Here is a 27680-nt window from a genome sequence, read left to right as displayed (position 1 = left end):
GGACAGGGTACGGAGCAGTTGACTTCGAGTTACTCCGAAGGGAGATTATTCTAGGTGGGCCTCGCTTGAGCAGGCAGAGCGCTTCCAGCAGGGACCCTGCTAGCCCTGGAGGAGGAGACCGCCCTGATGGCTAAGCCTCGCAGAGCTGCCACCATCGGGGACACTCAGGAGGAGCTGTGTGCTAAGCCGGTGTTAAGGTCTCTGCTGTCCCCGGAGAGCCAAACCGTGCCTCTCTGCTTGTTTACAACATGGCCATAGATGGAGGGACAGGAGCAGGAGCAGAGGCCCCTCTCCTGGGTGCCCAGCCCTTCCCTGCCTCCAAAGTCAGGGCCCCAAATGGTCCCCTTCACTGGGGCCCTCCAGCAGTCTCCTTCACAGGCCCAGGCCCAGGCTGTCCTTCCCGGCCAGACCTGGGTCAGAGGGTGCCTGCTGCCTCAGCCCGAGGGCCCGGACACTCATCAGGGGGCCATCTCCGGGCAGGTCACTCCCACCGTGGTCTTCCTCTTCCTTCCATCAGTGGCTTTCCTCCCTCTGCCCTTCCCCTCCCGCATGGTCCCCTTGACTGGCATCCCCACCAAGGCCACAGCCACTGTCTGCCGGCACGTGGTCTCCCTGCCAGGCGACTGCCCATGTTCTTGCCTTCGTCACCGTCACGGGGCCTGTGGGGACCAGACGCCGTGGTCTTCCCCTCTGTGCTCAACGGCCTCCCCTTTTGGGAAACCCCGCCGGCCACCTTAGCACCATGGTCTCATATTCCGTGGCCGAGCCGGCCCTCCTGATTCATGGAGGAACTTCTTCTCTGTGGATCCGCTTGTTTTCAGTTTTAGGGTTATTCTTCCTGATTCTACAAACAACGCTGTGGGTAGAAACATCCTTGTTCTTACATCTTAGCAGACCAGTGCTTTCATTTCTACAGAAACAAGCACACGGACTCTGTAAGGGGCCGAGCTGGGTCCCCTCCAGTTTCCTACAGTAAAGCCCCTACCCTGGTATGCAGAATATACTTGAGTTTGGAGATGGGGTCTCTAAAGGGTAATAAATTAAAACGAGCTCATTAGGGTGGGCCCTGATGACTAGTTTCCCTAAAAGAACAGGTGATTAGGACACAAGTGCGTGCACGCACGCGCACACACACACAGACACAGATGAACAACCATGTGAGGACCTAGGGAAAAGACCGCGTCACATGCCCAGGAGGGAGGCCTCAGGCGAAAGCAGCCCTGCGGAAGCCTTGACCTCGGACCTTCAGCGCCCGGAGCGTGAGAGAATCTCTTCCTGCCGTGTAAGGCGCCATCTGCGCTGCTGGGCTGTGGCTGCCCAAGCAGATACTACAAAATGGGATTTGGAGGTTAAGAAGCATAGCCGGTGTTTCTTTGAACTGACATTCCTAGATAACTTTCCAAAAATGCTGCCGAATGTCCGTTTCCCAGCAGTAGCGATGCACGCGCTCTCTTCTTCAAATTCTCTCTCCAAATCCGTCGCACTGCCCTTTTCTTTTAATTTGCCAGTCAGGTGGGTTTTAAGTGACAGCCCCTTGTGACTAACTTGTATTTCACCAATTATTGGTAATTTTGAACATTTCTTAAATGATGTTAGCCGTTTGGATTTACTCTTGTGAATGTGTATTTTTTTGACCCTTTCTCGATTGGGTTTTTTTCTCCTATCAATTCATAAGCACTTTTCATATCTTACAGACAATAGCTTTTTGAATGTTGTTTTAATCATAAATCATTTCTTGTGTTTTTGTTGTTGTTGTTTGTTTGTTTGTTTGTTTTGTTCTCTTGCCCAGGCTGGAGTGCAATGGCGCGATCTCGGCTTACTGCAACCTCCACCTCCTGGGTTCAAGCAATGCTCCTACCTCAGCCTCCCAAGTAGCTGGAATTACAGGCATGCACCACCACGCTCAGCTAATTTTGTATTTTTAGTAGAGACCAGGTTTCACCATGCTGGCCAGGCTGGTTTCAAACTCCTGATCTCACGTGATCTTCCCACCTTGGCCTCCCAAAGTGCTGGGTTTACAGGCGTGAGCCACCACACCTGGCCCACTTTTTGTTTTTCTAAACTTATACTTTGCCTGTTGACTTAGTTTTAGGTATCTATTCATAGATGAGTTTTAAATTGTTTTATAGTCCAACGTATTTATACTTTCTTCTAAGAATTTCTGAGTTTTCAGTCTTGCTTAATGAGGAATCCTTACCGTAGATGGCATGGTCTTCTAGATTTTCTTGCAGTATTTTTATTTTATCTTACTTCTTTTACATTTAAGTCTTTAATCCACTTAGAATTTATTTTTGATCAAGATGAAAGAGTGGATCCACTTTTATTTTCTTCTAGCTTGCCGCTGGGTGTGCTAGTCCCATTAATTAAATGGTGCTTCCTTTTACCCTGAAACAAATGAAGCTTGGTCGTACCTTCTTGCTTATCCTGAGGCCATTTTCTGGTTTTCTGTCCCATCCTGTGGGGTGTTGTCAACGTGTGTACAGTGGCAGGGTTGTCTCATCTTGCATGAGTATTTATCCTCCCATAAAAATGTCAACATTAATTCTACCCACCAAGACCACATCAAAACCCCTAAAACTGTTGGGAATCTAATGAAATGGCATTTGACTTAAAGATAAATTTCAGGAGAATTAACGTTTTTAAATTGAAAGTTCTTATCCAGAAAAATGTGTCTGTTTTGTGTCTTTAAATAAGATTTTATCATTTTTTTCCATAGGGATTGTATTAGTCAGGCTCTGACCTGGAAACCGGAAATCTCTCTAGATCTTTCAAGCAGAGGGAATTTAATGCAAGGAACTGGTTGTAGGGGTTATTCTGTATGGTGGTGAGGATACTTCTTCCCCAGGGCTGGGCCTGGAGGGTCAGTGTGGAGCGTGCTCTAATCATATTGACACTCTCAGCCCCTTCTAAGACCATGGAGAAAGGGGCTTTCAGGTGGGAGCCCACAGCCACCGAGGAGACCCAGCTGCAGATGGAGGTGCCACTGGAACAAAGAGAGGGAGAGGAGGGCCTCATGTGTCCTTTCATCCCACCCTTCCATCTTGGGTCAGAACCACCCATTGACCAAATCTACTGGAAGACAGAGGGGAAGGGAGACTGGAGTATGGAGCAGGGCCGGACAGGAAGTGGCTCGGAGTGGCAGTGAGCAGATGCCAGGCACACAGTTCCTGGGTCCTTTTCCACTGCTCCCTAGTAGCTCACAGTTTTGTCACTGTTGCGAACAGACTGATTCTTCCCCTTTCTGTTTCTAGACGCCTATCATTTGAAAAGAGATAATGCATTGGTTTCTGCATAACTATATGACATCGTCTCATCCTATCACATTTTATTTTTAATTCTAATCTTTAATACAATATCTGGGTTGTAATAACTGGTAGCTGTATCTTTTCCAACACTTAAGCTTTGTGTTTTATTTTCTTGGCCATTTGCATCTGCTTGAACCCTCAGTGCAATATCAAATAAGAATAGTGGGCCTCCCTGGCTAAGTTCTGGTTTTAATTGTATTAGTTTGGTGTTTCGTGATTTGGATATCATCTGTGTCAGGTGGCCAAGTCATCCCCAAATGGAGCATGGCTGCGGCTGTGAGGTCAGCAGGCTTCACTCCCATAGACTTGGCTGCCAAGAAGACAGTGTGCCCAAGAGGAATAAAGACAGTTTACGACTCACACAGACAGCAAAGCCACGAGCAGTGTGGTGTCAGGTCCCTGGGCCCCTACTCCACAGGTCGACTGAAACAGAAAGGTCAGGTGATGGCCGGCTTGAGTGGTGGGTCACTCTGCCATTGAGGAGTCCTCTTTAAACTACAGCCAAGCATTTGTACAGACTACACGGAAGCCGGCAGCTCCACATGACAGGCGAGTGGTGAGGAAGAGCTTTGTGCTCAATGGAAACTGGGGAGATGGATGAGCAACCCTTGGAGGCATTCTCATGCGGATTGGGGGCTGCCCTCACTGACTCCTCCCCAGGCTAATCTCCCCTTGCTTCAGGAGGAATCATGCCCAGGACTCAGCTTAGACTGTGGCCAAGCCTCCTCTAGGAGGCCTGTAAGGAGAGGTGCAACGTGGTAGAGGCACCATGGGAGAGCCATTCCCCTACAAATTGCTGCCGGGTTTTGAGATCTCTTTTGTAGTAGTTTCTTTTTAGTATTACTTTTCTCAAGACTTTTTTTGCAGGACCGATTGCTGAGTTTTCTCAAATGCTTTTTCTGTGTCTATTGATGGGATCATATGGTCGATGGATCTACTAAATTTTGTAGCTAGTTTCTTGGTATCGAACTCTCTTGTATTCCTGAAAAATAATACATAATACTTGGTCATAGTGGATTTATAGAAATATATTTCTGGATTCTTAGAAATATATTTCTGGATTCTATTTGCTAATATTTTATTCAGATTCTTTTTGCATTTATATTGTGAGTCAGTTTATAATTATCTTTTTCTGTTCTCTTTTAATTATACAATTAAAGTTTCACTTATACAACTAAAATTTCCTGTCTTTTCCCATGTCCCAGAATGTTCAAAATAACATTGAAATTATTTGTACTATTATGTAGAGAAAGCCAGCTTTGACTTGTTTAAACCTGGTGACTTTTTTAAAAAAAGAAACAGTATCATAGAGATATAATTTGCATACCATATGAGTCACCTAAAGAGTACAAATTGATGCGTTTTAGTATATTCACAGGGTTGTGCAACCACCATCATAATCTAACTTTAGAACATTTTTGTTTCTCATAAAAGAAAACCTTTAACCATTAACAGTCACTCATATTCCTCTCTACCCACTTTCCAGCTCTGAGCAGATTCTAATCCATTTTCTGTCTCTATGGATTGGCCTGTTTTAGACACTTCATTACAAATGCAATCCTGTAATATGTGGCACTTCATTACCAACTTCTTGCACTTAGCGTGTTTTCAAGGTTCACCCCGTCAACACTTTGTGGAATGTATCAGTATTTTATTTCCTTTTTATTGCCAAATAATATTTCATTGTACTGATATAATGCATTTTATATATTCATTTATCAGTTGATGAATATTTGAATCATTTCAATTTTTGTCTATTACGAATAGTGCTGCTTTGAAAATTTGCATGTAAAATTGTGGACATGTGTTTTCATTTCTTTTGGGTATATACACTTAAGGGTGGAATTACCAAGTCATATTGTAAATCTATGTTTACCATTATAAGAAATTGCCAACCTGTTTCCAAAGCAGCTGCAGCATGTTGCAACCCCATCAGTAAAACAGGCTTCCAGTTCCTTCACATCCTCATCTGAAGCTGTCATTATCTGTCTTCTTGATCCTAGGTGTCCTCAGGATGTGGAGTAGAATCTGGTTGTGGTTTTGCTTTGTAATTCCCTGGTGAGGAAAGATATTGAGCAGCTTTTCATGTGCTTATTGGCCTTTTGTATATTTACTTTGAAGAAATGTCTATTTAAGTCCTTTGTCCCCCTTTAAATGGTATTTTTTGTCTTTTTGTTATCGAGCTATAAGAATTTTTAAATATATAGTGGATATAAGGCCTCTACTAGATATATGATTTGAAAATGTTTTCTCCAATTCTATGGTGTTGTACTTTGCTTTCTTGGTGGTATCATTTGCAGCATAAAAGTTTAAATTTTGATGGGCCCAGTTTATCTATTTTTGGTTGATGTTTTTATGCTCTTGGTGTCCTATTTAAGAAACCATTGCCTAACCCAAGGTCATGAAGATTGACATGTATGTTTTCTTCTAAGAGTTTTGTAGTTTAAACTCTTTTATCTCATAGACATTGAGGTCTATGATCCATTTTGAGTTTTAGTTTTTGTGTATGGTATGAGTTAGAAGTTATTCATTATTTTGCATATGGAATTACAGCTGTTCCAATGCCATTTATTGAAAATATACTTCTTTCCTCCACTTAACAGTCTCAGCAGCTTGTTGAAAACCAATTGACGATGAATGAAAAGGTTAATTTCTGGACTCTCAATTCTATTCTATTGATTTGTATGTCTGTCTTCATGACAGTATCACATTGTCTCAATTACTGTCACTTTGTAGTAAGTTTTGAGATCAGGAAGTGTGAGTCTTTCAACTTTATCCTTTCTTTTCAATTTGTTTTCCTTGCTATTGCGAGTCCCTTGTGTTTCCATATGAATTTTAGAGTCAGTTTGTCAATTTCTATAAAACAGTCAGTTGGGATTTTGATCGGAATTGAGATGACTCTGTAAGTTGATTTGGGCAGTACTGTCATTGTAACAATATTAAATCTTCTGACCCATGAAGATGGTATGTCTCCATTAATTTTGATTGTTTTCAGTTTCTTTCAACAATGTTTATAGTTTTCAGTGTACAAGGTTTACACTTATTTTGTTTAATTTATACTTAAGTATTTTATGTTTTGAATGCAGTTATAAATGTATTTTTCTCCTAATTTTATTTTCAGTGTTCATTTCTAGTGTACAGAAATACACTGATTTTTGTCTTAATATGTTAATTAAATATCCTTCAAATTTGTTTAAGCCATTTATTAGCTTTAATAATTTTTATTTTGTGGATTCTTTGAGGTGCTTTTTACATACAAAATAATATTATTTGCAAACAGAGATAGTTTTGCATCTTCTTTTCTAATCTGAATGCTTTTATTTTATTTTCTTTCCTAATTGTCCTGGCTAGAAACTCCAGTACAATGTCAAATAGAAATGGCAAGAGCAGACATCCTTGTCTTATTCCTGATTATAGAGGGCAAGCTTTTCAATCTTCCATCATTAAGTACGAAGTTTGCTGTAAGTTTTTTGTACATTTTTTTTTTTTTTTTTTCCCGAGATGGACTCTTTCTCTGTTGCCCAGGCTGGAGTGCAGTGGCATGATCTCGGCTCACTGCAACCTCCGCCTCCCGGCTTCAAGCCTCAGCCTCTTGAGTAGCTGGGATTACATGCAGGTGCCACCACACCTGGCTAATTTTTGTATTTTTAGTAGAGACGGGGTTTCACCATGTTGGTCAGGCTGGTCTTGAACTCCTGACCTCGTGATCTGCCCACCTCAGCCTCTCAAAGTGCTGGGATTACAGGCATGAGCCACCACATCTGGCCATGTACGTGCTTTTTATCAGATTGGGGAAGTTCCCTTTTATTTCTAGTTTGTTGAATTTTTTTATCACAAAAAATGTTGTTTGTTAAATGCTTTTTCTGCATTGAGATGATAATATGATTTTTGTTGCTTATTCTATTAATATGGTGTGTTACATTAATTCATTTTTTAATGATAAGTTAACCTCGTGCTGCTGGGATAAATCCCACTTGGTCATGGTACATAATCGTTTTTATATGTTGCTGGTTTAGTCTGCTAGTATTTTTTCAAAGAAATTTCCCATCTCTATTCAGAAGAGAATTCACCAGAGCTATTTTTTTTTCCTTATGATATCTTTGTCAGGTTTTCGTATCAGGTTAATACTTAACTTATAGATTGATATTAATTCTATGAACATTTGGTAGAATTTGGCAGTTAATCTAGGACCTGGGCTTTTCTTAATGAGAAGTTTTCATTTGTTTCAATTTGGTTTTTAATTCTAATTCAACCTCTTTACTTGTTATAAGTCTGTTAAGGTTTTCTATTTTATCTTGAACCAGTTTTGGTAGTTTTCTTTTTCCAGGAATTTGTCTATTTCATCTAAATTATATAATTTGGTGGCAGACAGTTGTTTATAGCATTCCCTTATTCTCCTTTTTATTTCTGTAAGATCAGTAATCCTATAGATTTTAATGGTTTGAGTCTTCTCTCTTTTATTCATGGAAGGTATAGCTAAAGATTTGTCACTTTTGTTCATCTTTTCAAAGAACCAAACCTGTGTTCAAAAGAGCAAAACCTTAGATTTTGTTGACTTTATTGTTTTATATTCTTTATTTCCTTTATTTCTATTCTAATCTTTATTATTTCCTTCCTTTTGTTTGCTTTGGGTTTAGTTTACTCTTGCTTTTCTACTTTCTGAAATTGGAAGGTTAGGTAATTAATTGGAGATGTTTCTTCTTTTAAAATATAGGTAGAGGTATAAATTTTCTCTGAGCATCTTTATTTGCTTATTTGCATCTCGTAAGTTTTGGTGTGCTGTGTTTTCATTTTTATTCATCTAAATGAATTTTCCAATATCCCCTGAAATTTCCTCTTTGACACATTGGTTATTTAGAAGTATATTATTTCCCACTATTTGTGAATTTTAAATTTGCTTTTATTATTGATTTCTAATTTAATTTCATTGTGAGTGGAGAAAATATTTTGTATCATTTAAATAATTTTAAGTTTATTGGGGTGTGCTTAAATGTCTAACACAAGACAATTGTGTTTAATGGTCTATTCCAAGGAATGTTCCATGCGTACTTGAGAAGAATGCATATTCTATGGTTGTTGGTTGCATATTCATCGGTGTTTTTTAGGTCTAGTTGTTTACAGTGTTGTTCAATTCTTCTCTTTCCGTATTGGTCTTCTGCCTTAGTTGCTCTATTCATTATTGAAAGTGGGGTATTAAAGTCCCTAACTATTATTGTTGAATGATCTATTTCCCATTTTAGTTCTGTCAGTTTTATCTCTAATGTTTTTGGGCTCTTTTGCTAGTTGCATATACATTTGTAATTGTTATATCTTCTTTATAAATTGACCCTTTTATCATTGTGAAATGTTTCTCTTTATCTGTAGTAACCTTTTTGCTCATTTTTTTTTTCCGAGATGGAGCCTTGCTCTGTCACCCATGGTGGAGTGCAGTGGCACAATCTTGGCTCACTGCAACCTCCACCTCCTGGGTTCAAGCAATTCTCCTGCCTCAGCCTCCTGAGTAGCTGGGATTACAGGTGCCCACCACCGTGCCTGGCTAATTTTTGTATTTCTAGTAGAGACAGGGTTTCACCATCTTGGCCAGGCTGGTCTCAAACTCTTGACCTCATGATCCACCCGCCTCAGCCTCCCAAAGTGCTGGGATTACAGGCGTGTGCCACTGCGCCTGGCTGCTCATTTGTTTTAAATCCTATTTTGTCTGATCATAGGAAAGCCACTCCAAATCTTTTATAATTGTTGTTTACATGGTGTATTCTTTTCCACCCTTTCTTTCAACCCATTTGTGTCTTTGCATGTAAAATGTGTCTCTTGTAAACAACATGTAGTTCGATCTTTTTTTTTTAATTTTTAATTTTTTTTTTTGGACAGAGTCTCGCTCTGTTGCCCAGGCTGGAGTGCAGTGACGTGATCTCTGCTCACTGCAGCCTCTGCCTCCCAGGTTCAAACAATTATCACGCCTCAGCCTCCTGAGTAGCTGGGATTACAGGCGCATGCCACCACACCCCGCTAATTTTTTGTATTTTTAGTAGAGATGGGGTTTCATCATGTTAGCCAGGATGGTCTCAATCTCCTGACTTCATGATCTGCCCACCTTGGCCTCCCAAAGTGCTGGGATTACAGGTGAGAGCCACCGTGCCTGGCCTTGATTTTTTAAAATTTCAATCTGACAATATCTGCATTTTGATTGTATTGTTTCATTCTTTCATATTTAGTGTTATGATCTATATAGTTAGATTGACATCAGACATTTTACCTTTTTCTATAGATAGGTCTCTTACCATCTTTGTTACATGATTTCTCCTTTATTGTTTTATTTTGTATTAAGTAGATACTTTCTAATGCAACACTAGATATCACTAATTTCTTAAATAATTTTTATATTGTATTTTGAGGTTTTTTTTAGTGGTTTCCCTAGGGCTTACAGTATATATCTTAATATATCAAGTTTACTCTGACTTATTTCCAGAGAAATATAGCTTTACCCTTATATTCCTCCATTCTCTCCCCATTTTTTGATGCCATTTTGAGGCCCAACAATACACCTGTATATTACATATATTGTTTTATGTAGTTACTTTTTAAGTAAGGCAAGAAAATAAAGGGAAAGTATGCAATTATGCAGTCTACTGACACTTTTGTTTATTTGTGTGGATTTCAATTACTGTCTTGCGTTGCTTGCTTTCAGTCTGAAGAACTTCCTTTAGTATTTCTTGTAAGGCAGATTTGCTGGCAATAAATTATCTCAGTTTTTATCTGGGAATGTCTTTATTTCACCTTTATATTTCAAGATGGTTTTGCTGGAAATAAGATTTTTGGTTGACAGTGTTTTGTCTTTCAACACTATTTCATTCCACTGCCATCTGGCTTCTATTATTTCTAATGAAGTTAGTTGTTAATCTTATTGGTGTCCCTTTGCATGAATTGTTTTTTGTTTTTTCTCTTGCTGTGAGGACTAAATGGGGACCTTTTTTTCTTGCCCAAATTCCTATCTAAGGGGACTGGGGAGTCCTGCTCTACAAACCATAAAAATCTCGTCAGATTTTATGAAGGGAAAATACCTGTTGACCTGGCTGGTCACACCAGGGTTGAGGATGGGGAATCGGCTGCAGAATCAGTTATGATGATCCAGGCTTTGTCCTGGGAACATCCAGAAACCAGAAACATCCTGGGAACAACCACCACACTTTCTCAGGACCTCTTGAAATTCTGTCACCTGGGCCATAGTCACACATATTAGCCCAGAATAAACCTCTTTAAATATATTTTGGCAAAATTTGGATTTTTCTGTCATCAACTGCTTTCAAAATTTTCTGTTTGTGTTTGTCTTTAATGTTTTGATTATGATGTGTTTGAGTGTTTCTCTTTGTTTTTATCCCACTTGCAGTATTGAGCTTCCTGGATGTGAGGCTAGTATTTTTCATTAGATTTGGAAAGTTTTTAGCCATTATTTCTTTGAGTACTTTTCCTGTCTCCTTCTATTTCTCCTCCCTTCTGGCACTCTCAATACATGTAGGTTGGGGTGCTTAGTGGTGTTCCACATTTCACTGAAGCTCTGTTAGTTTTTTTTCTATGTATTCTTCAAATTGAATCCTCTGTATTTATTTATCATTAAATTAGTTCATTATCTCTTCTGCCAATTCAAATCTACCATCAAACCTCTCTAGTAAATTTTCTACTTTAATTATTATACTTTCAATCTCCAGAATTTCCATTGACACTCCAGTCACAATAAGCACAGCCAGTGCCCACATCTTGGTTTCTAATGCCTTTCTCCAATAAAAGGAATCAGAAATCCTTTGATAAATGGCTGATTCTAGGGCTGGGGTAGGGATTATACAAGAGAAGCTTAGAGCATCGTGTAGTGCCAGGAAGTAAAGAAGTGTTTAAAAACTCCACAAGAATGAGATTATGCCAGAGGGACACAGGAACCAACAGAAATAGCTCCCAATAGCCAAAGCTGGAATAATCTGAGCAACAAAATAAAGCACATGTAATGCAAAAAAGGAGATCGAGACCATCCTGGCCAACATGGTGAAACCCAGTCTCTACTAAAATACAAAAACAAATTAGCCGGGCATGGTGGAGGGTGCCACCAGCTACTACTACTACACCAGCTGGGAGTAGTCCCAGCTACTCGGGAGGCTGAGGCAGGGGAATCACTTGAACCCGGGAGGCGGAGGTTGCAGTGAGCCGAGATTGCGCCACTGCATTCCAGCCTGGCGACAGAGCGAGACTCTGTCTCAAAATTAAATAAATAAAAATTTTCACGAATCCTTACTGATATATATATGTGCATATATGTATATATACTTTATATATAAAGTAGTGTATATACATATGCATATGTATTTCTAAATAGATTGCCTAGTGATACTTTTGTCACTAGGCAATCTACATTATCTACATTCTCACTAGGCAATCAACATATTCATGAGTAAGCCTTGTAAGTTTTCTGAGTTGCTGCCACTCTCAACCTCTTTCTACTGCCCCCTGTCTGGAGCAGGAAGGACTCAGCTCACCCAGTAGCTAGCATTCATTTCAGAAGAGGTGGGTAGGTTGATTTGAGAAGGGAGGGATAAATCCATGCTTCCAGCATCCCTCTTCCACGATTTAAAGTGGAAAGTCACATCAGACCTCTCTTCAAATGCCCCAAGTCTCTGCCCTTGACTTGAAAGAAAGAGACCGGATGCCACTAGGAGGGCCAGGTAGCCAAAGCCACCTGCCTCTGGAGCTTTTCAAGGGAAGTTGTGCCTCTGATTCTGCCAAGGATGGCGTGTCTCTAAACATCAGTCAGTTAATATTTTGTGAGTCACAAATTCTGCGATGAAGTGACATAAAAGGATAATTTTTCTCTCCCACAGCAGTGACTGGTCAGGGACCATTGGAGCAGGGTAATGAGAATGGCTAAAGGAGACACCAGGGAACGCTCAGAACTGCCCCCTGGGAGCACGGTCCAGACACCTCCGTGGCGAGTCCCGGTGTCAGAAGCAGGCGAGGGGAGGCTCAGGGAATAACCAATGAATCACAACATTGTAAGTGACTTTAAAACCAATTTATCTGCCAGCTCCTCCTTCCTTTCTTCCTTCATCAGCTCACCCTCAGCCCCGTGGTGGCCGTGTGAGTGAGTCAGATACGCTCCTGTGGTCTCAGATGCCATCCTCAGCCTCACGACTCTCAAATCCTTTTTATGTGCTGCTGACCCATGGCTGTGTCTGGCCGCTGGCCCTGTCAATGGTACCCCTAACTTCAATGTGTGAATTCACCTCACACCCTGTGCCCTGGAACACACCTTTTTCTTTCAGGGTGGGAAGTATTGAGCAGAGGAAAGAAATTTAACACAAGAGATGCGAGAAGCCCAGTCACGGCCCTGCCTACCCCACTGCTAGGCTGCACCCATCATCTGGGACACCCGAGCAATCAGAGGGCAGCAAGGAACACAGGGGGTGCCGTGCTGGGCTGATGGTGCTGTGGGTGCATCGTCCTAGAGACAGAGTGGATGACAGCCACACAGGAGGCAGGCCCTGCATCCTGGCGCTGGGGGAGGCATGCACTTGGAGAACCCAGAGAGGCCCTCAGATCCCCGGATGCTTAGCCCAGCAGTCACCAGATTGCCTATTTGGTGGAACAGATGTGTATACACCCACCTTTTTGCTCTGGAGAGAAATACATCCACCTATTCCCTGGGTCAGTTACTCCTTTTGATGGAACTACCCCCTGTGGGAGGCTCTTTGGTAATAGATACCTGGATAATGGCTCCACTCTCTTCCTAGAATTTTTTGTCCATTGAGCTATGTGTATATGTGGGGGTGGGGGTCATCAACCAGAGTGGTCAGCAGAGGGTGGGCACATGGCCAGCTTGGCTGGTCACACCAGGGGTGAGGATGGGGAATCGGCTGCAGAATCAGTTATGATGATCCAGGCTTTGTCCTGGGAACATAAGCATAAAGTATCACTAGGCAATTCACTCTTATCGTCAGCCTCCTCAGTAAGTCTCAGGAGAGAAGCTTATGGTCATCTCTGAGGATGTAGCCTGGGTTTATTTTACCCTCCTTCCCAGCAGAGGCTCTTAGATAACAAGAGCTACAAGGATGACCTTAGCCTGATAAAACGCAGCCACAGCCAGCCTGTATCAAAGCCCAAGCTTCCCATGAAACTCCAGATGCAGTCCCATTAAAGTGGAAAGCAGGGAGTTGACTCTCTCATAACCATCACTCAGCATGGTCTGATGATCCAGCCAATGTTGCAAGACAAGATGGAAAAAGAGGAGTGAGGATTGGAAAGGAGGAGACATAAATTTTCATATTTTTTGGGTAGACAATATAACTTTCTACACACAAAAATTTTTAAGACTTTACGATGAGAGCTAATGAGGTTTAATATAAGAAGATACAAAAATCCATAGCATGGCTATGCAATAGCCAACACTAATTGGAGACTGTAATAGAAAAAACACACCATTTGCAATAGTAATAAAACTCTAAGGTATTTAGAAATAAGTATAATAAAGACATGGGACATCTTAAATGAGAAACTAATACAATTTTATTAAGGGCTATAGATGAAGATTTAACTAATTGGAAGGCTACATCATGAATGCAAAAACTCTGTTTCAAATGTTCAGCTCTCTTGTAAAATAATCAATAAATTAAACGCAATTTCATTAAAATCCTAGCAGCGTTTTCTCATGGCACCTGATAAGATGGATTATCCCTTCATGTGGAATAGTAAAGAACCAAGGACAGGGTTGAAGAAGAAGCAGAGGGTAGAGATGTTTTCTTTACCAAATGTGGGCAAAAGATTGCCTAGGTGCCAAGGCAAGAGACTGCAGGCACAAACTGTTTCAGTATAATAAAGAAAATAGAATATGAATAGTCATAATACAAATTAGATATAGAGATGTTCATAGACAATTATCAATCATTATTATAAACATTATTAATCATTAGCTTTTAATATTACTCTTTGTTGCATTACTAATATAACCTAGGAATAACCGGCGGGTATAGGGTATAGGGTCAGATGCTGAAGGGACATTGTGAGAAGTGACCTAGAAGGCAAGAGGTGAGCCCTCTGTCACGACCACATAAGGGCCGCTTGAGGGCTCCTTGGTCAAATGGTAATGCCAGTATCTGGGAAGACACCCATTACTTAGCAGACCGCGAAAGGGAGCCTCCTTTCCTTGGAGGAGTCAGGGAACACTCTGCTCCACCAGCTTCTTGTGGAAGGCTGGATATTATCCAGGCCTGCGTGCAGTCATCTGGAGGCCTAAACCCCTCCTTGTGGTGCTGTGCTTCAATGGTCCTGCTCCTTGTCCTCTTTCATGTTCCTCCCGTACTCCTGGTTCCTCTTTGAAGTTCGTAGTAGATAGCGGTAGAAGAAATAGTGAAAGGCTTAAAGTCTTTGATCTTTCCTATAAGTGCATAGAAGAAAACACTGACGTATGCTGCCTTCTTTCTCTGCTTCAGCTACCTAAAAGGGAAGGGCCCCCTGTCCTATGATCATGTGACTTGCTTCACCTTATCAATCACTTAGAAGATTCACCCTCCTTACCCTGCCTCCCTTGTCTTGTATGCAATAAATATCAGCATGCCCAGCTGTTCGGGGCCACTACCGATCTCCGCATCTTGATGCTAGTGGTCCCCCGGGCCCAGCTGTTTTCTCTTTATCTCTTTGTCTTGTGTCTTTATTTACTACAATCTCTCATCTCCGCACACGGGGAGAACACCTGCTAAGCCCCGTAGGGCTGGACCCTCATCAAATAGCAAGAGATTTCCTCTGGAGTTTTGATAAAGACTATTCAAGAATAAACAGTTCAGCAGAACAGAACAGAAAGGCAAAAGCAGACCTGCACAGAGTGGGAACCCGGTACGCACCACATGGATCCACACATCAACAGGAACAAGGGTTTGTTGGTCAAATGCCACTGATAGAAAGGTAAAATATTCATATTATTATCTAACACTGCACCAGGAATAAAGTTCGGATGGGTTAAAATCCTACATATGAAATGCAAAACTTTAAAACATTTGGAATAAACTATAGTGAAATAGCTTTATGATGTCAAAGTACAGAAAAGTTCCTTTTTCTTTCTTTCTTTTTTTTTTTTTGAGATGGAGTCTCACTCTGTTGCCCAGACTGGAGTGTAGTGGCTCACTGCAACCTTCACTTCCCAGGTTCAAGTGATTCTCCTGCCTCAGCATCCTGAGTAGCTGGGATTATAGGCACACGCCACCATAGTGGGCTAATTTTTGTATTTTCAGTAGAGATGGGTTTCACCATGTTGGCCAGGGTGGTCTTGAACTCCTGACTTCAAGTGATCCACCTGCCTCGGCATCCCAAAGTGCTGGAATTACAGGCGCGAGCCACTGCACCTGGCCCATAAAAGTTTCTCCAGCAAGACAGACAAACATAAACCACATGAAGTTTGATAAAGCTGACTATGTTATGATTAATAGCTTCTATACAACAAAAGGTGCCACAAACAAAGCTGAAAATCAAAAGACCAGCCACACTCAGGAGGAAATATTTGCTATAAACATAACAGGGAGATGATGGTTATCCATCTCATATAAAGAGCTCACATAAGTCAATAAGACAAATAGAAGTGAAACATTTATGAATAGAGTTGAGACCTGGTATGTCATTTACCAATCCCATTATCTTCTCTCCTTGACAGTCTTATCAGTCATGTTTGATATCTTTACTACAATGTATCCTGTTGTTTTAGTAAAGATATATACGTTTACATAGGCATGTTTACTGTATAACAAACTTAGTGAAAACCAAGCAAATGATACAAACTCCCAATTAACGGAAGAGGAAACGAGACACGCAATGACCTGAAAAGATGCAGCCTCTCCCCAGTTACCAGGAAAATGCAAATTAAAGTAACCTTTTGCTTTATAGTCATCAGATTAACAGAGATTAAGGATCTAAGAGTAACAAAGCTGGCAGTGGGCAAGGGAGCGCTAGGCTCATGCTAAAGGAAAGGTTCGTTGGCTCCACCCCGTGGAGAGCCATTTGGCTGCTCCTAGTGAAGCTGGAACCATGCATGATCCGCCACCTGGCAAATCCCTCTCTCCTAGACTGGAGACCTTTTTGCGTATTTGCACAAGAAGGTCTCCCCAGGAATGTGTGCCACTGCCCCCTTTATGACAGTGACGCATCAGAACAATGACGGTTGGCGAGTGAGCACAGGCTATACATCCATGGCATATGTGTACAAAGTACTATGCAGTAGTTGGTCTGCTATACACATGACAGACCACTGTTCATCATCCAGCGTGTGTAAAGAACTCACAGAAATTAGTAAAACAGAGGCATCTGCAACAGTTGGTCCTGCACAGACGCAGACCAGCCTGAAAGTGTAATGTTGAGTTAAAAAAAGAAACAAGTGGCACACATTATATGCACCATGGGATACCATTTATGTAAAGTAGTACAACATATCTTTACTAAACAACAGGATAGATTGTGGTAAAGATATCAAACATGATTGAAAATGGTGTTGAGGAGAGAGGAAAATGGGATTGGTGAATGATATACCAGGGTCTATTCATAATGTTTCACTTCTAAAAATGATTACCTAAAGAAAATATGGCAGAATGCTAATATTTGTCCAGTCTGGGTGGTGGGTTCATATTACCCTACATAATTTGTCCTGAATGTTGGAACTATCCCATAATAAAACACTGGGACAAAGAACACAGATCATGAAGAAAAACAAAACCTAAGAAGAAATACAAGAAAACAAAAGATGCTAGGGTCGCAGAATAGGGTGGGAAATTGAGCCAGTGGAGTCAGGCAGGACAGGTGTGAAAGAGAGAAACCATCTTAGAAGCAAGCAGGGGAGACTGCTGGAGGGGGTGTCAAGGACATTTATTCATTCAACAAACAATCACTGAGCACTGTGAGAGTCAGGACCTGGGGACTCAGAGGCTCCTCCCCACGGGGAGAGAGGCAAACAGCCAGGAAGAACAAGTCCAGAAGATTTCAGATTGTACTCCTGAGGGCTGTGGAGGGCTGTGCCTGGTGGTGCGGCGGGGACTGGAGGGGTGGGCTTGCTCTGTAGGGGTGGACCCAGGACCCAGGGCAGCAGGGCTGGCGCTCAGAGCCTGGCCAGCTTGGTGCCGGCAGCGGGAGTGGACAGTGCAGCACTGGCTGGATGGGGCTTGGTGGGGGCTTGGTGGAACTGGGAAGAGAAAGGCGCCTACTTGGCTGGGGGATGAGAGGAGGCTCCGGTCCTCTCCAGCCAAGGTGTGGACCTGGAGCTCTCGCTAGAGCTGGAACAGGTGATCTCCATGGGTGTTCGAGCGGGGACATCAGGGCCACCCAGGACGTGCGGGGGAGCTGTGGGTAGGGAGCGAGCTTCCTGGGGAGCTGGAAGCCCAGCCAGGAAAGGGAGCCTCAAGCTTTGGGAAACATCAGGGTGGCAACCTTATGCAGTGGCATGGCCTAGGCACCACAGGGAGAGCAGAGGAGCATGGAGATAAAGGCACTTAGGGAGAAGAGGCATCTTTCTGTTTCTACCTCCAAAGAAAAGAAAAAGAAGAAAGAAAGAAGAACAACAAAAAAATAGGAAAATAATTCAAGCATGGATGGGTTTGGGTGGGGCTGGGAAATGGAGGGCTCCAAGCAGTAGAGCAGAGGGTCCAGTGTAGGGAGGTGAGGTGGGAAGGGCTGGAAAGAAAGCCAGGATGGGCCCAGCCTGAATCACTGTGGCAGGGATCCTCAGGGGTTGCCCAGGAAACTGCCACAAATCTCGAGCCCATCTGTAGTGGTGACGGGGGAATGGGGGGAAAAGCTGGAGAAGCCACCAGCTGGTGGAAAGGTCCTGGGTCCCCCTCACCTTCCAAATTTCACCTGGCTCCTCCCGTTGCCAACCTCACTGGAGCCATCCAGGGGACGGGGCCTGGGGGTCCTTCCTGGCTTCTCCCTCTCAATACAGGAAAGAACTTGAAACCGGGGAAATGTGGAGTGGATGCTGGACCAACCATCCAGCCCGAAAGACGCAGGAGAATGAAGACAGTCCCTGTCGCAGAGAAAGCCACCAGCCCGGGGGCCAGCCGAGCATGCTTTGTTCCAGGAACACTTTCTTGACCAACACCACGCCGTGAGAGATGGCAGAACAGGGTCCTGTAAGCCTCCTGAACCTGCCGATGGTGCGGTGCTGATTAAGAGAATGTTCTCCCACACAGGAGAAGCAGGCCGAAGGATGCTGGGTGAAAGGCCATGGACCTGCTAAAATTCTCATAGATCGTTTTTATTTCCTGTAAAAGTAAGACCAGATCCCACTGGTGACAAGTGCCATGACCAGGACTGAGTTCTTTGAGGTTGCAGGACAAAAGTCTCTGTGTTCTTGCTGCTGTCGGCTCACAGCCATTCCTACTTCCAGACGCTGCTGGGTTCCTTGGTGAGTGGCCTCGTGGCTCCACGTTCCAGCCGGCGCTGGAGGGCTGAGTCTTCTGGCTCTCTAGGGGGCCCTCCCTTTGCTCCCAGCAGGTGTCTGCTTACCCCTCAGAGCAGTGTTTGATGCCAGGCCCTTGAAGTCTTCAGTGTTCTCGGCACCCTTGGGACCCTGCACAGACGGAGCAAACCCGTGGTGGAAAATCCTTGCTGTCCCATGTCACGCGTGTTCCTCAGGTTGCAGGCTGCCGTGCGCCCTCCCCATGGGCAGTGCCTGCTCATTCCTGTCTGCTGGAGGAGGCTTCTGGGGGCCTCTTCTGTGGCTCGGGCGCTGTACATGGCTGGACAAGAGGAGCTTGCTCTGTCAAAGATGGACAGCGCTTTGAATTTAAAGTGCACGACTCAAGTGCTGTTTCTGGCAGCATCTCGGGGCTTGGCCCAGGTGCCTCATGACCTCTACAGGCTCGATCACTGCTTCTCCAGAAACACTCTGAGATGCATCTATGCATATTAAAGAAAATCCATCAGCACCATTTTCTTTAATTTTCAGTTCCTATTAGCAGTATTGATCAGAGGGTTCCCCAGGGCAGGGGGCAGGTGGGGTGAGGGCAGCACCCCTGGCTCAGCCTGTCCATTTCTTCTGCCCTACTGGGGTTTAGATTACAGTTCAATTCCATTTTAATCCACTTCCAATTCAATTCCATTCAGTTCAAATCCGAATTCCATTCCATTCCAATCCATTTTCATTCAGTCTAACTCAGTTTCCTTTCAGTCCAGTTCAAGTCCACATTTAGTTTCTATTTTGCTTACTACAGGTTCACAGACCTTCCACTGTGCTCCAGCCTCAAGCTGGGCACTGAGGGAGGCGGGAGCTGGCGGGAGCCAGGACAGAGGGACCCATTGCGGAGATGTGGGGGAACAGGCCTCACCCAGAAATGGCCACTGGAAGAAGCAGGAGCATGTGGGGGCCACAGGACAGGAAGTCCATCCCTGTTCCTTAATTGAGCCACCCACGTTGGTGTGACCCATGCTTAGGCCAGCCCTCTTGCCTGAGCCCATCATGGCGGTTTCCCAAGCACATCCATGGCCGCTGTCCTGTGGGTCAAAGGCACGGCAGGGCCAGTGAGAAACGTGGATTAAACACATTGACTATTTTACTACAGTCCTTCCCAGAGTGTCCCGGACACTCATGGGCATTGGCAGCTTCTAAGAAGGGACAGGTGTAGTTCCGGGGCTGCAGAGGGCAGAATCTAGCTGGGAGCCAGCTGGCCACTGCTGGGCAGGTAGGCAGGGAAGAGCTGCTGTCTCCCAGGGTGGAAGGAAAGTCAGTGTGTCAGGATGGCCTGGCTCTGGGGCACTTCCAGGGCTGGAACCTCAGTTTTCAGGATCCTCAAGTGACCCCTCATTTCAGCCCCAGGCAGAGGCTGCCAGGGGCACGCTCTCTGCCTCTCAAAACTGAGAAGGAATTCACCAAGTCCTGCCTGTTCAACCACGTGTGAGTGAAGAGGGCTTGTGCAGACACACATCTGGTCCCTGGACTGCCACGAAAGAGGCAGAGGAGCATCTGCATCTGCAGGAGCTTTCCCAGTGCTTCCCAGCACCCCTCGAGCTGGCCTGGAAACGGAGTCGGGCTCCATGGCTGCTCTCCTGGGACGCGGTGGGCAGGCCTGCCGGGATCCCACAAAGAGGTGAGCGGAGAAGCCAGTTCCCCTGTGCTCTCTCCCCTTGGGGGGTGATGGCCATACTGCCTGCAAAACCACCCAAAGTTGCATCTGGGACTTTTTGGAGCAGGAGTGGTTTGCATGAGAAATTTAAGGATGCAAACTCAACTCATCATTATTTCCGAAACAGCACGGAGGAGTTTATTACTCTCATCACTCACTAATCATTCCTTATAAATGCAGGGACCGACAAAATCCCACAGAATCAATCAAGTGGTAAGTTCCCGGTCTAAATCACGGCACCTAGGATTCTTGAGTAAACCTTTCAGTAATTTACAAAGGCTGTTGAATTTTATAATAAGTGTTCTTCAAACCAAGCTGGATTCTAAACAGTAATGACTTTTTAATGTGGCTCCATGATTACATTGTTGTCGTGAAATATGGGGTCTTTTCATCTGAAATGAGCCTGGTGTGAATTACTCGCAGGCATAGACCAGCATGCCCCCAGGTAAAGCAATCTTCATAAATTACCCTCCAATCCGGGTGGCCTGGCAGGCGAGGCCTGATGCCAATGTTTGCAACTCAATTTTCAATGAACAATTTGTAAACAAGCTCTTCCTTTTGTTCGAGGCAGTGGCCACGACCATCACCTCTGAGTGGAGGGGCTGAGCTCCCCCCAGCCTGCCACACGCCAGCTGAGACTTTGTGTGAGTCCAGGACAGTGGCCGATCATCCACGGAGGTGCTTAGAGGGAAGTGAATGAAAGGAGTTGACACTGGGCGCCAGCCACACGCACCCATGGCTCACGTGGCACCATATGAGGAGCCAAGAAAGAAGGCGTCCCCTCCTCCTAGAAAGTCCTGCTGGCCCGCAGTGGGCCAGGGCCTGTGCTCCACACAGTGAGTGCGGGTTTCTCTCAGAGACCTTCAGCCCACCCCAGGGGACTATGAGACATGGCTGGGGGGCAGGGGGAGCCATGGACATTCTTGATCCAAAGCCACTGGGCAGACGGGTGAGTTTGGCTCAAATCCTTGAGCCCGGGTGTGGGCAGCGGGGCCTGTAAGGCTAGGTGAAGTCTTGGGGGCTCTGGAGGCTAAGGCGACAGGGCTGGGGCCGCAGCCATGGGTGCTGGTGCTTGCCCGTCCCTGCCCTGCGGCTCTCACTCCACAGACTGGGGAGCCCGGGACCCTGGCCCAGGGACAGAGTGAGGCTCCTCAGCCCCAGGGGCAGCTTCAGGTCAGGGACTCGGGGGTGATTGGGGTGGTTCCCACACACCAGGGCCCCTCGCCCTGGCCCTCCCTGCTGCCCCAGCCTGGAAGCTCCAGGACAGGTCCTGCCTTGCCCCATGCCTGGGTCTTGGGGAGAGTTTGCTGAGGGCATCCATGCCCAGGGCCCTTGGGGGCAGGACTAGGATTTGCACCCCCCACCCTCAGTCTGAAGGGCCCTCCTGGCAAATGAGCTCACCCATCCCTGGGGCAGAGGGCCCCACTTCCTGGGGTGCAAAGCCACCTCTTCCTCGTTGCTCCGGATGCTTCCATGGTAACAGATTCTTCCGCAGTAGAGTGGTAGGGCACCCCTTCCCCGACCATCTGCCTCCCAGCAGGCTGGTGGAGGGGCTCACTCCCATCCACGTGTCTCCTGTGGGCTCCCACCTTCCTCTGGGCACCCTGGGTGCACCAAGGTGTTTTAGAAGGAGCTGCACCAGCTTGGAGGCAAGAAGGGCAGGAAGAGGCTGTGCAGGTGCCCAGGAGGGGAGGCTTGTGTGTTAAGGTCTTGGGTATTTAGAAATCTGTTTTACACAGGCTCTCTTTTTGAGTTTATGTAAAGGGGGGTTTCACAGCTACACACATTTATTCCAATGTGCCTCCAGGGAGACCTTTCCCAGAATCCCGGGGCTCCAGGCCCCATGGCTCTTGAGGTGGCTCCAGTATGCAATGGATGCTTCCAGGGTGCCCCAGGGTCCCTTGGGGGCTCTGTGGAGCTTCTGTTTCTGAGGGTGGAGGACTGTGTTCATCTGAGGGTGGAGACCTGTTTTCGTCTGAGGGTGGAGGCCTGTGTTCGTCTGAGGGTGGAGGCCTGTGTTCATCTGAGGGTGGAGGCCTGTGTTTGTCTGAGGGTGGAGGCCTGTGTTTGTTCTCCCTAAAGGCCTACCTTCTGGTGCCGCCCTGCTATTCGTGGTTGTTTCCAGAGGCAAGCTGGAAGTGGGGTGCAGCTGGGGCTGTGGAAAACACTCCCTGCTGTGCCATGGGGGGTCTCTATGGTAACACAGAGACTGGAGCTGGAGGGGCTGGGGGTCCAGGGGAGGCCGAGATAAAGGCTGCCTGTACCAGGGCCTTCCCTAGCACCTGTCACTGAGACTGCTGAATGAACCGGGCAGGGATGGCCTGCAGGCCTGTAGTCCTGAAGACTTAGCTTTCGGCCTGATCCTGCCATCTGCGGGCTGAGGTTCTGCCTGGACAGCTGCCCCAAGAGGAGACCGGGCAAACCCCTGGCTACTGGGGTGGTCTCCTGCAGCCTGTCAGCAAGATCCCCTCTGCCCTCAGCAGGGATGCTGGGTGCCCTAGGGAGGCCTCAGCAGCCTGTTTCATAGCCAAGGACGCTGAGACCTGGAGCACAGGGACGCCCACCTGAGGCCCCACAGCTGGGGAGAAGCAGGCGTGAGGGTGGGGCGCTTTCGGTCAGAGGCTGTCTGCCTCGTGGTATGGCTGTTGGAGTGGGGGCAGCTGGTTCGGGGAGGGGTCTGGGAGCCATTCCACCGGGGTAATTGCAATGCCCACAACTCAGCTCTTGGTACTGGCTCTGTTCCATGCTCTGGGCAGGCATCACCTCCTTCCATCCTAAAACCCCCTCCAAGGTACTCAGTATCTTATCCCTGTTCTGTTGATAGGGAAACTGAGTCTCAGAGTTGCCATCACTGGGCTGGCCAGAAGAGCTTGGGTCCAGGCCCAGGCAGCCCTGCTTTGCAGGTGTGAAAGGCCTGGTCCCCACTGCCAAGCCAGCACCCACCTGTGGGTGGTGACCAGGCCCGGGGCCTCAATGTGCACACACAGGAGCTGGGTTCCTAGCGGCAGATTGACTTCATAGGATTGCTGAGAAAATCAAACAGGTTAATGAATGACAGATGACTGGACCCAAGTAAGGCATTGTTAGTAAGTTCTTTTCTGATATTTAACTAAAGCATTTGTTTGCAGCCCTGGGACTGTTTTCAAGAGGAAAAAGGCCCCGCAAAGAAGCAAGCAGAGTCTCTTTAATGTCCCTTCTTAAATTAAAAAAAAAAAAAAGGTAGAAGTCAGGAGTAAAATTGCCTCTTATGAAGACACCATGGAGAACCGATTTAATTTCCATAATGTAGGACAACAATGAGCGCACAGCCTCATGGGAGAATAAATCCAGCCACTTTAAGGGAGGAAAGGAGGTGCTAAGTACATCACATCAAAAACTAATTTATGAACTTCAAATCTATGTACCAATTCAAAATCTGTTTTAACAAACTGCTCTTATTAAAGTCAATTGGGAAGCATTCCATTATAAAAACAAATGAAATCTTCCCCATCTATGAGATAAATAATTTTCTCCCCACACCTAAGCGGGAGGCATTAGCTTAACGGGTAACCATCTAAATTATGTATTAAACTCAATTACATTGCATTCCTGCTTTCCAATTAGGGTTCCCTGATTGACTCACGTGGCATGGAGACTCCTCCCAGGCAGTCCCCAATCCTCCTGGCCCCTGGATCTGGCTATGCAGATGTCATTCACCCCCAGCTTGAGTGTGTCTCTCCCTCACTCTAAGACAGTGAGGTGTGGCTTCTGATGGAGAGTGACCACAGACAGCGGCATGATCAGCTAAATCACCATCTCAATCTGCCAGAGCCACTCCTGGCAGCCACTTCTGAGGCTGCTGTATCTCCTGGCCCTCTAGAGAGCGCTCCCGAAATCACCAGCATCGCGAGGGCAGCTCTGCTGAGCCTGTGGCCTCTGCAGATGCAAGCAGTGTGCTGCTGCTATGACGAGTGTCTTCCTGTCCTCAGAGGCACCAGTCCCCCAGCTCCTGCCCTGTGCCGGCCATGCCTCAGCCAACATTGCACCACGGTGAACTCCCCTATGTAACCAAGAGCTTTCCTTGTAAGAATCCAGACTCTCTGAGAAGGGCTATGTTCCTGGGCATATTTCTCAAACAGAAGGGACGAACTCCTTTTAAAATGAAAAAAACGTGTAGACTCCCAAGTGCAAAAATGCTACTTGTGAGGGGTCACTGTGCAGTGATTGCAAAGGCCAGCTTGCCCTGCAGAGCCCGCTGTAGCCTTCATGGAAGCTGGGGAGCTGCGGGAACGCCCATTCCTCAAAGTCGCTGTGCACCCACTGTGAGCTGCTCTGAGCAACACAGCGAGAGCTGGAGGATGGGGCCAGAAGGGGCTCCATGATGAAAGCACACCAGGAGGAAGAAATGACTGGGCAGCCTGCTGCAGGTGGCAGACACCTGGGAACACGTAGCACAGCTGGGTGGGGAAACTAGGAGCACCAGGTCGGGGGTCTGGGTGAGAAAGTAGCTCTGAAAGGGCGACGTGAGGGAGGCGAAGGGTCGGTCATTCTGAGATTAGAGGAAGGGGTCCCAGCAGGACAAGCCACCAGGGCAAAGGCTCTAAGCCCCCATCTCAGGGTGGGGGTGGCAGCATGTGGGGACAGACACTTTCAGGCTGGGCTTCAAGAGGCCTCAGAGTTGGCACCAGAGGCCCCCTCTGCCCCCGTCTCTGACTGCAGGAAGAATAAAAGGCTGGAAAGAGGGCCTGGCTAAGTTACACAGAGGAGCCCCCTCAGCCAAAAAGAGCCAGGGGAGCCAGAAGCTGGAGAGCAGCTCCTGAGTTGGGGGTGCTACAGGCAAGGTCCCTGCTTGTTCCTGAGTCTTGGCTTGGATGTGGCTTAGCCTCAAACTTTCGTGTCCACCTGGGTTTCTCTGAGTGACCCTGACAGGGACCAAAGGCCCAGCAGCCCACACATCACCCTTGATTGGCAGCCGACCATCCCGGCACTGGGCCACAATGGCATCCAGAGAGCGGCCCCCGGCAGTGTCATTCGGGTAGTAATGCAAGAAGGCCCTGTCCGGTTCCTGTTCAGGGCCTGGAAGGCCTCCATGATTTGGCGGCACAAGCCTGGGGCTGTGGCACTGTCGGAGGACCTGCCTGGCCTCTTCATGCCGAAGAGGTTCTCATGTAACCCACAACATAACCCGCAGGGCCAGATTGACCTTCTCACCTAACCGGAGACGGAGAAGAACCAAGGGGCTCTCAGGAATAAGGCATTTCTCCGGGCAATCAAGTGTGCAGGGGGCTGAGCTGGGATTCCAATTCTGCATCACAATGGGCTCCAGGTTCTGCAGCAGTTTCAGGGGCGACATTACCGAGGTCCTCGTGGGCGGGAGAGGGAAGTGCGATGGGGCACGTCAAGGACGACGAGGTGCCCGCTGCCCATTGAAGGATGGTGGGGCTCCATTCAGCAGAGGTGGGGGCTGTGATGGGGGTGGATGGGTGTGTGAGGTGATTGGGTTTGTGTGTGGGGGGGGTGTGTGTGTGTGTGATGAGTGTGTGTGTGGTGCATGGTGTTTGTGTGATGGCCCAGTGTGTGTGGCTGTGTGTGCAGGTGTATGTGTGATGAGTTTGTGTGTGTGGTGTGTGTGCGTGTGATGGTTGAGTGTATATATGGTGTGACGTGTGTGGTGTCTGGCATGTGTGTGTGTGACTGTGTGTGGGGTGTGTGTGATGAGTGTGCTGGCGTGTGTGGTGTCTGGCCTGTGTGTGTGTGACTGTGTGTGGGTGTGTGTGATGAGTGTGCTGGCATATGTGGTGTCTGGCCTGTGTGCGTGTGACTGTGTGTGGGGTGCATATGATGAGTATGCATGATAAGCGTGTGTGTGGTGTGTGATGTGTGTGATGATCGTGTGTGATGAGTGCATTTGTGATGAGTGTGTGTGATGAGTGTGCATGGTGTGTGTGTGACGAGTGTGCATAATGAGCTTGTGTGGCATGTGTGTGATAAGCATGTGTGATGAGCATGTGTGTGATGAACATGTGTGGTGTGTGTGATGAGTGTGTGATGAACATGTGTGGTGTGTGTGATGAATGTGTGTGATGAGTGTGTGAACACATGTGTGGTGTGTGAGAATGTGTGTGATGAGCAAGTGTGATGAGCATATGTGTGGTGTGTGTGATGAGTGTGTAAGATGTCTGTGTGGTGTGTGTGATGAGCATGTGTGTGGCATATGTGCGATGAGTGTGTGATGAACGTGTGTGTGGTGTGTGTGATGAGTGTGTGAACATGTGTGTGGTGTGTGATGAATGTGTGTGATGAGCATGTGTGATAAGCATATGTGTGGTGTGTGTGGTGAGTGTGTATGATGACTGTGTGTGTGGTGTTGTGTGATAAGCAAGTGTGTGATAAGCGTGTGTGATGAGCATATGTGTGGTGTGTGGTGAGTGTGTATGTGTGTGTGGTGTGTGTGATAAGCATGTGTGTGTGATGAGCGTTTGTGATGAGCATGTGTGTGATGAGCATATGTGATGTGTGTGTGATGAGTGTGTGATGAGTGTGTGTGATGAGCATGTGTGTAATGATCACGTGTGAAGAGTGTGTGTGGTGTGTGTGATGAGCATGTGGGGTGTGTGTGATGTGTGTGTGTGTGAGGAGTGTGTTTGTGATGAGTGTGTGTGGTGTGTGTGATAAGCATGTGTGTGTGATGAGCGTTTGTGATGAGCGTGTGTGTGATGAGCGTTTGTGATGAGCATGTGTGTGATGAGCATATGTGATGTGTGTGTGATGAGTGTGTGTGATGAGCATGTGTGTAATGATCACATGTGAAGAGTGTGTGTGGTGTGTGTGATGAGCGTGTGGGATGTGTGTGATGAGTGTGTGTGTGTGATGAGTGTGTTTGTGATGAGTGTGTGTGGTGTGTGTGATGAGCATGTGTGTGGTGTGTGTGATGAGTGTGTGATGAGCGTGTGTGTGTGTGTTGAATGTGTGTGGTGTGTGTGATGAGTGTGTGTCGTGAGTGTGTGTGATGAGTGTGTTATGAGTGTGTGTGGTGCATGTGTGTGATGAGTGCATGTGTGATGAGTGCATATGGTGTGTGTGATGCGTGTGTGTGATGAACATGTGTGTGATGAGCATGTGTGTTGTGCGTGTGTGTGATGAGTGTGTTATGAGCATGTGTGGTGTGTGTGTGATGAGCATGTGTGTGATGAGCATGTGTGTGATGAGTGTGTGTTGGGAGCAGGGATGGGTGCAGGTGGAGGTGGATGTGCTCACCAGCCAGGTT

The 27680-nt window shown here is 46.3% G+C and overlaps 1 protein-coding gene across 1 annotated transcript; it reads right to left on the bottom strand.

Moving 5' to 3' along the window:
* Positions 1 to 22190: 22190 nt before the first annotated feature.
* Positions 22191 to 27094, bottom strand: LOC129011204 (histidine-rich glycoprotein-like). The gene is made up of 3 exons (XM_054445923.1): positions 25625 to 27094; positions 23378 to 23460; positions 22191 to 22626 (listed from the first exon to the last, which is right to left on the bottom strand). The coding sequence occupies exon 1, from the start codon at positions 26966 to 26968 to the stop codon at positions 25862 to 25864; it is 1107 nt and encodes a 368-aa protein (XP_054301898.1). The 5' UTR covers positions 26969 to 27094; the 3' UTR covers positions 22191 to 22626; positions 23378 to 23460; positions 25625 to 25861.
* Between the last annotated feature and the right edge of the window lie 586 nt (positions 27095 to 27680).

This window comes from Pongo pygmaeus, chromosome 14 (genome assembly GCF_028885625.2).
Source record: "Pongo pygmaeus isolate AG05252 chromosome 14, NHGRI_mPonPyg2-v2.0_pri, whole genome shotgun sequence".
Classification (NCBI taxonomy): Eukaryota; Metazoa; Chordata; class Mammalia; order Primates; family Hominidae; genus Pongo; species Pongo pygmaeus.
This window is presented reverse-complemented; position numbering and strand designations above follow the sequence as displayed.

Excerpts from the sequence above, each read along its gene's own strand:
- LOC129011204 (XM_054445923.1), bottom strand. The coding sequence starts at position 26,968 with ATGCTCATCACACACACTCATCACACACTCATCACACACACATCACAT.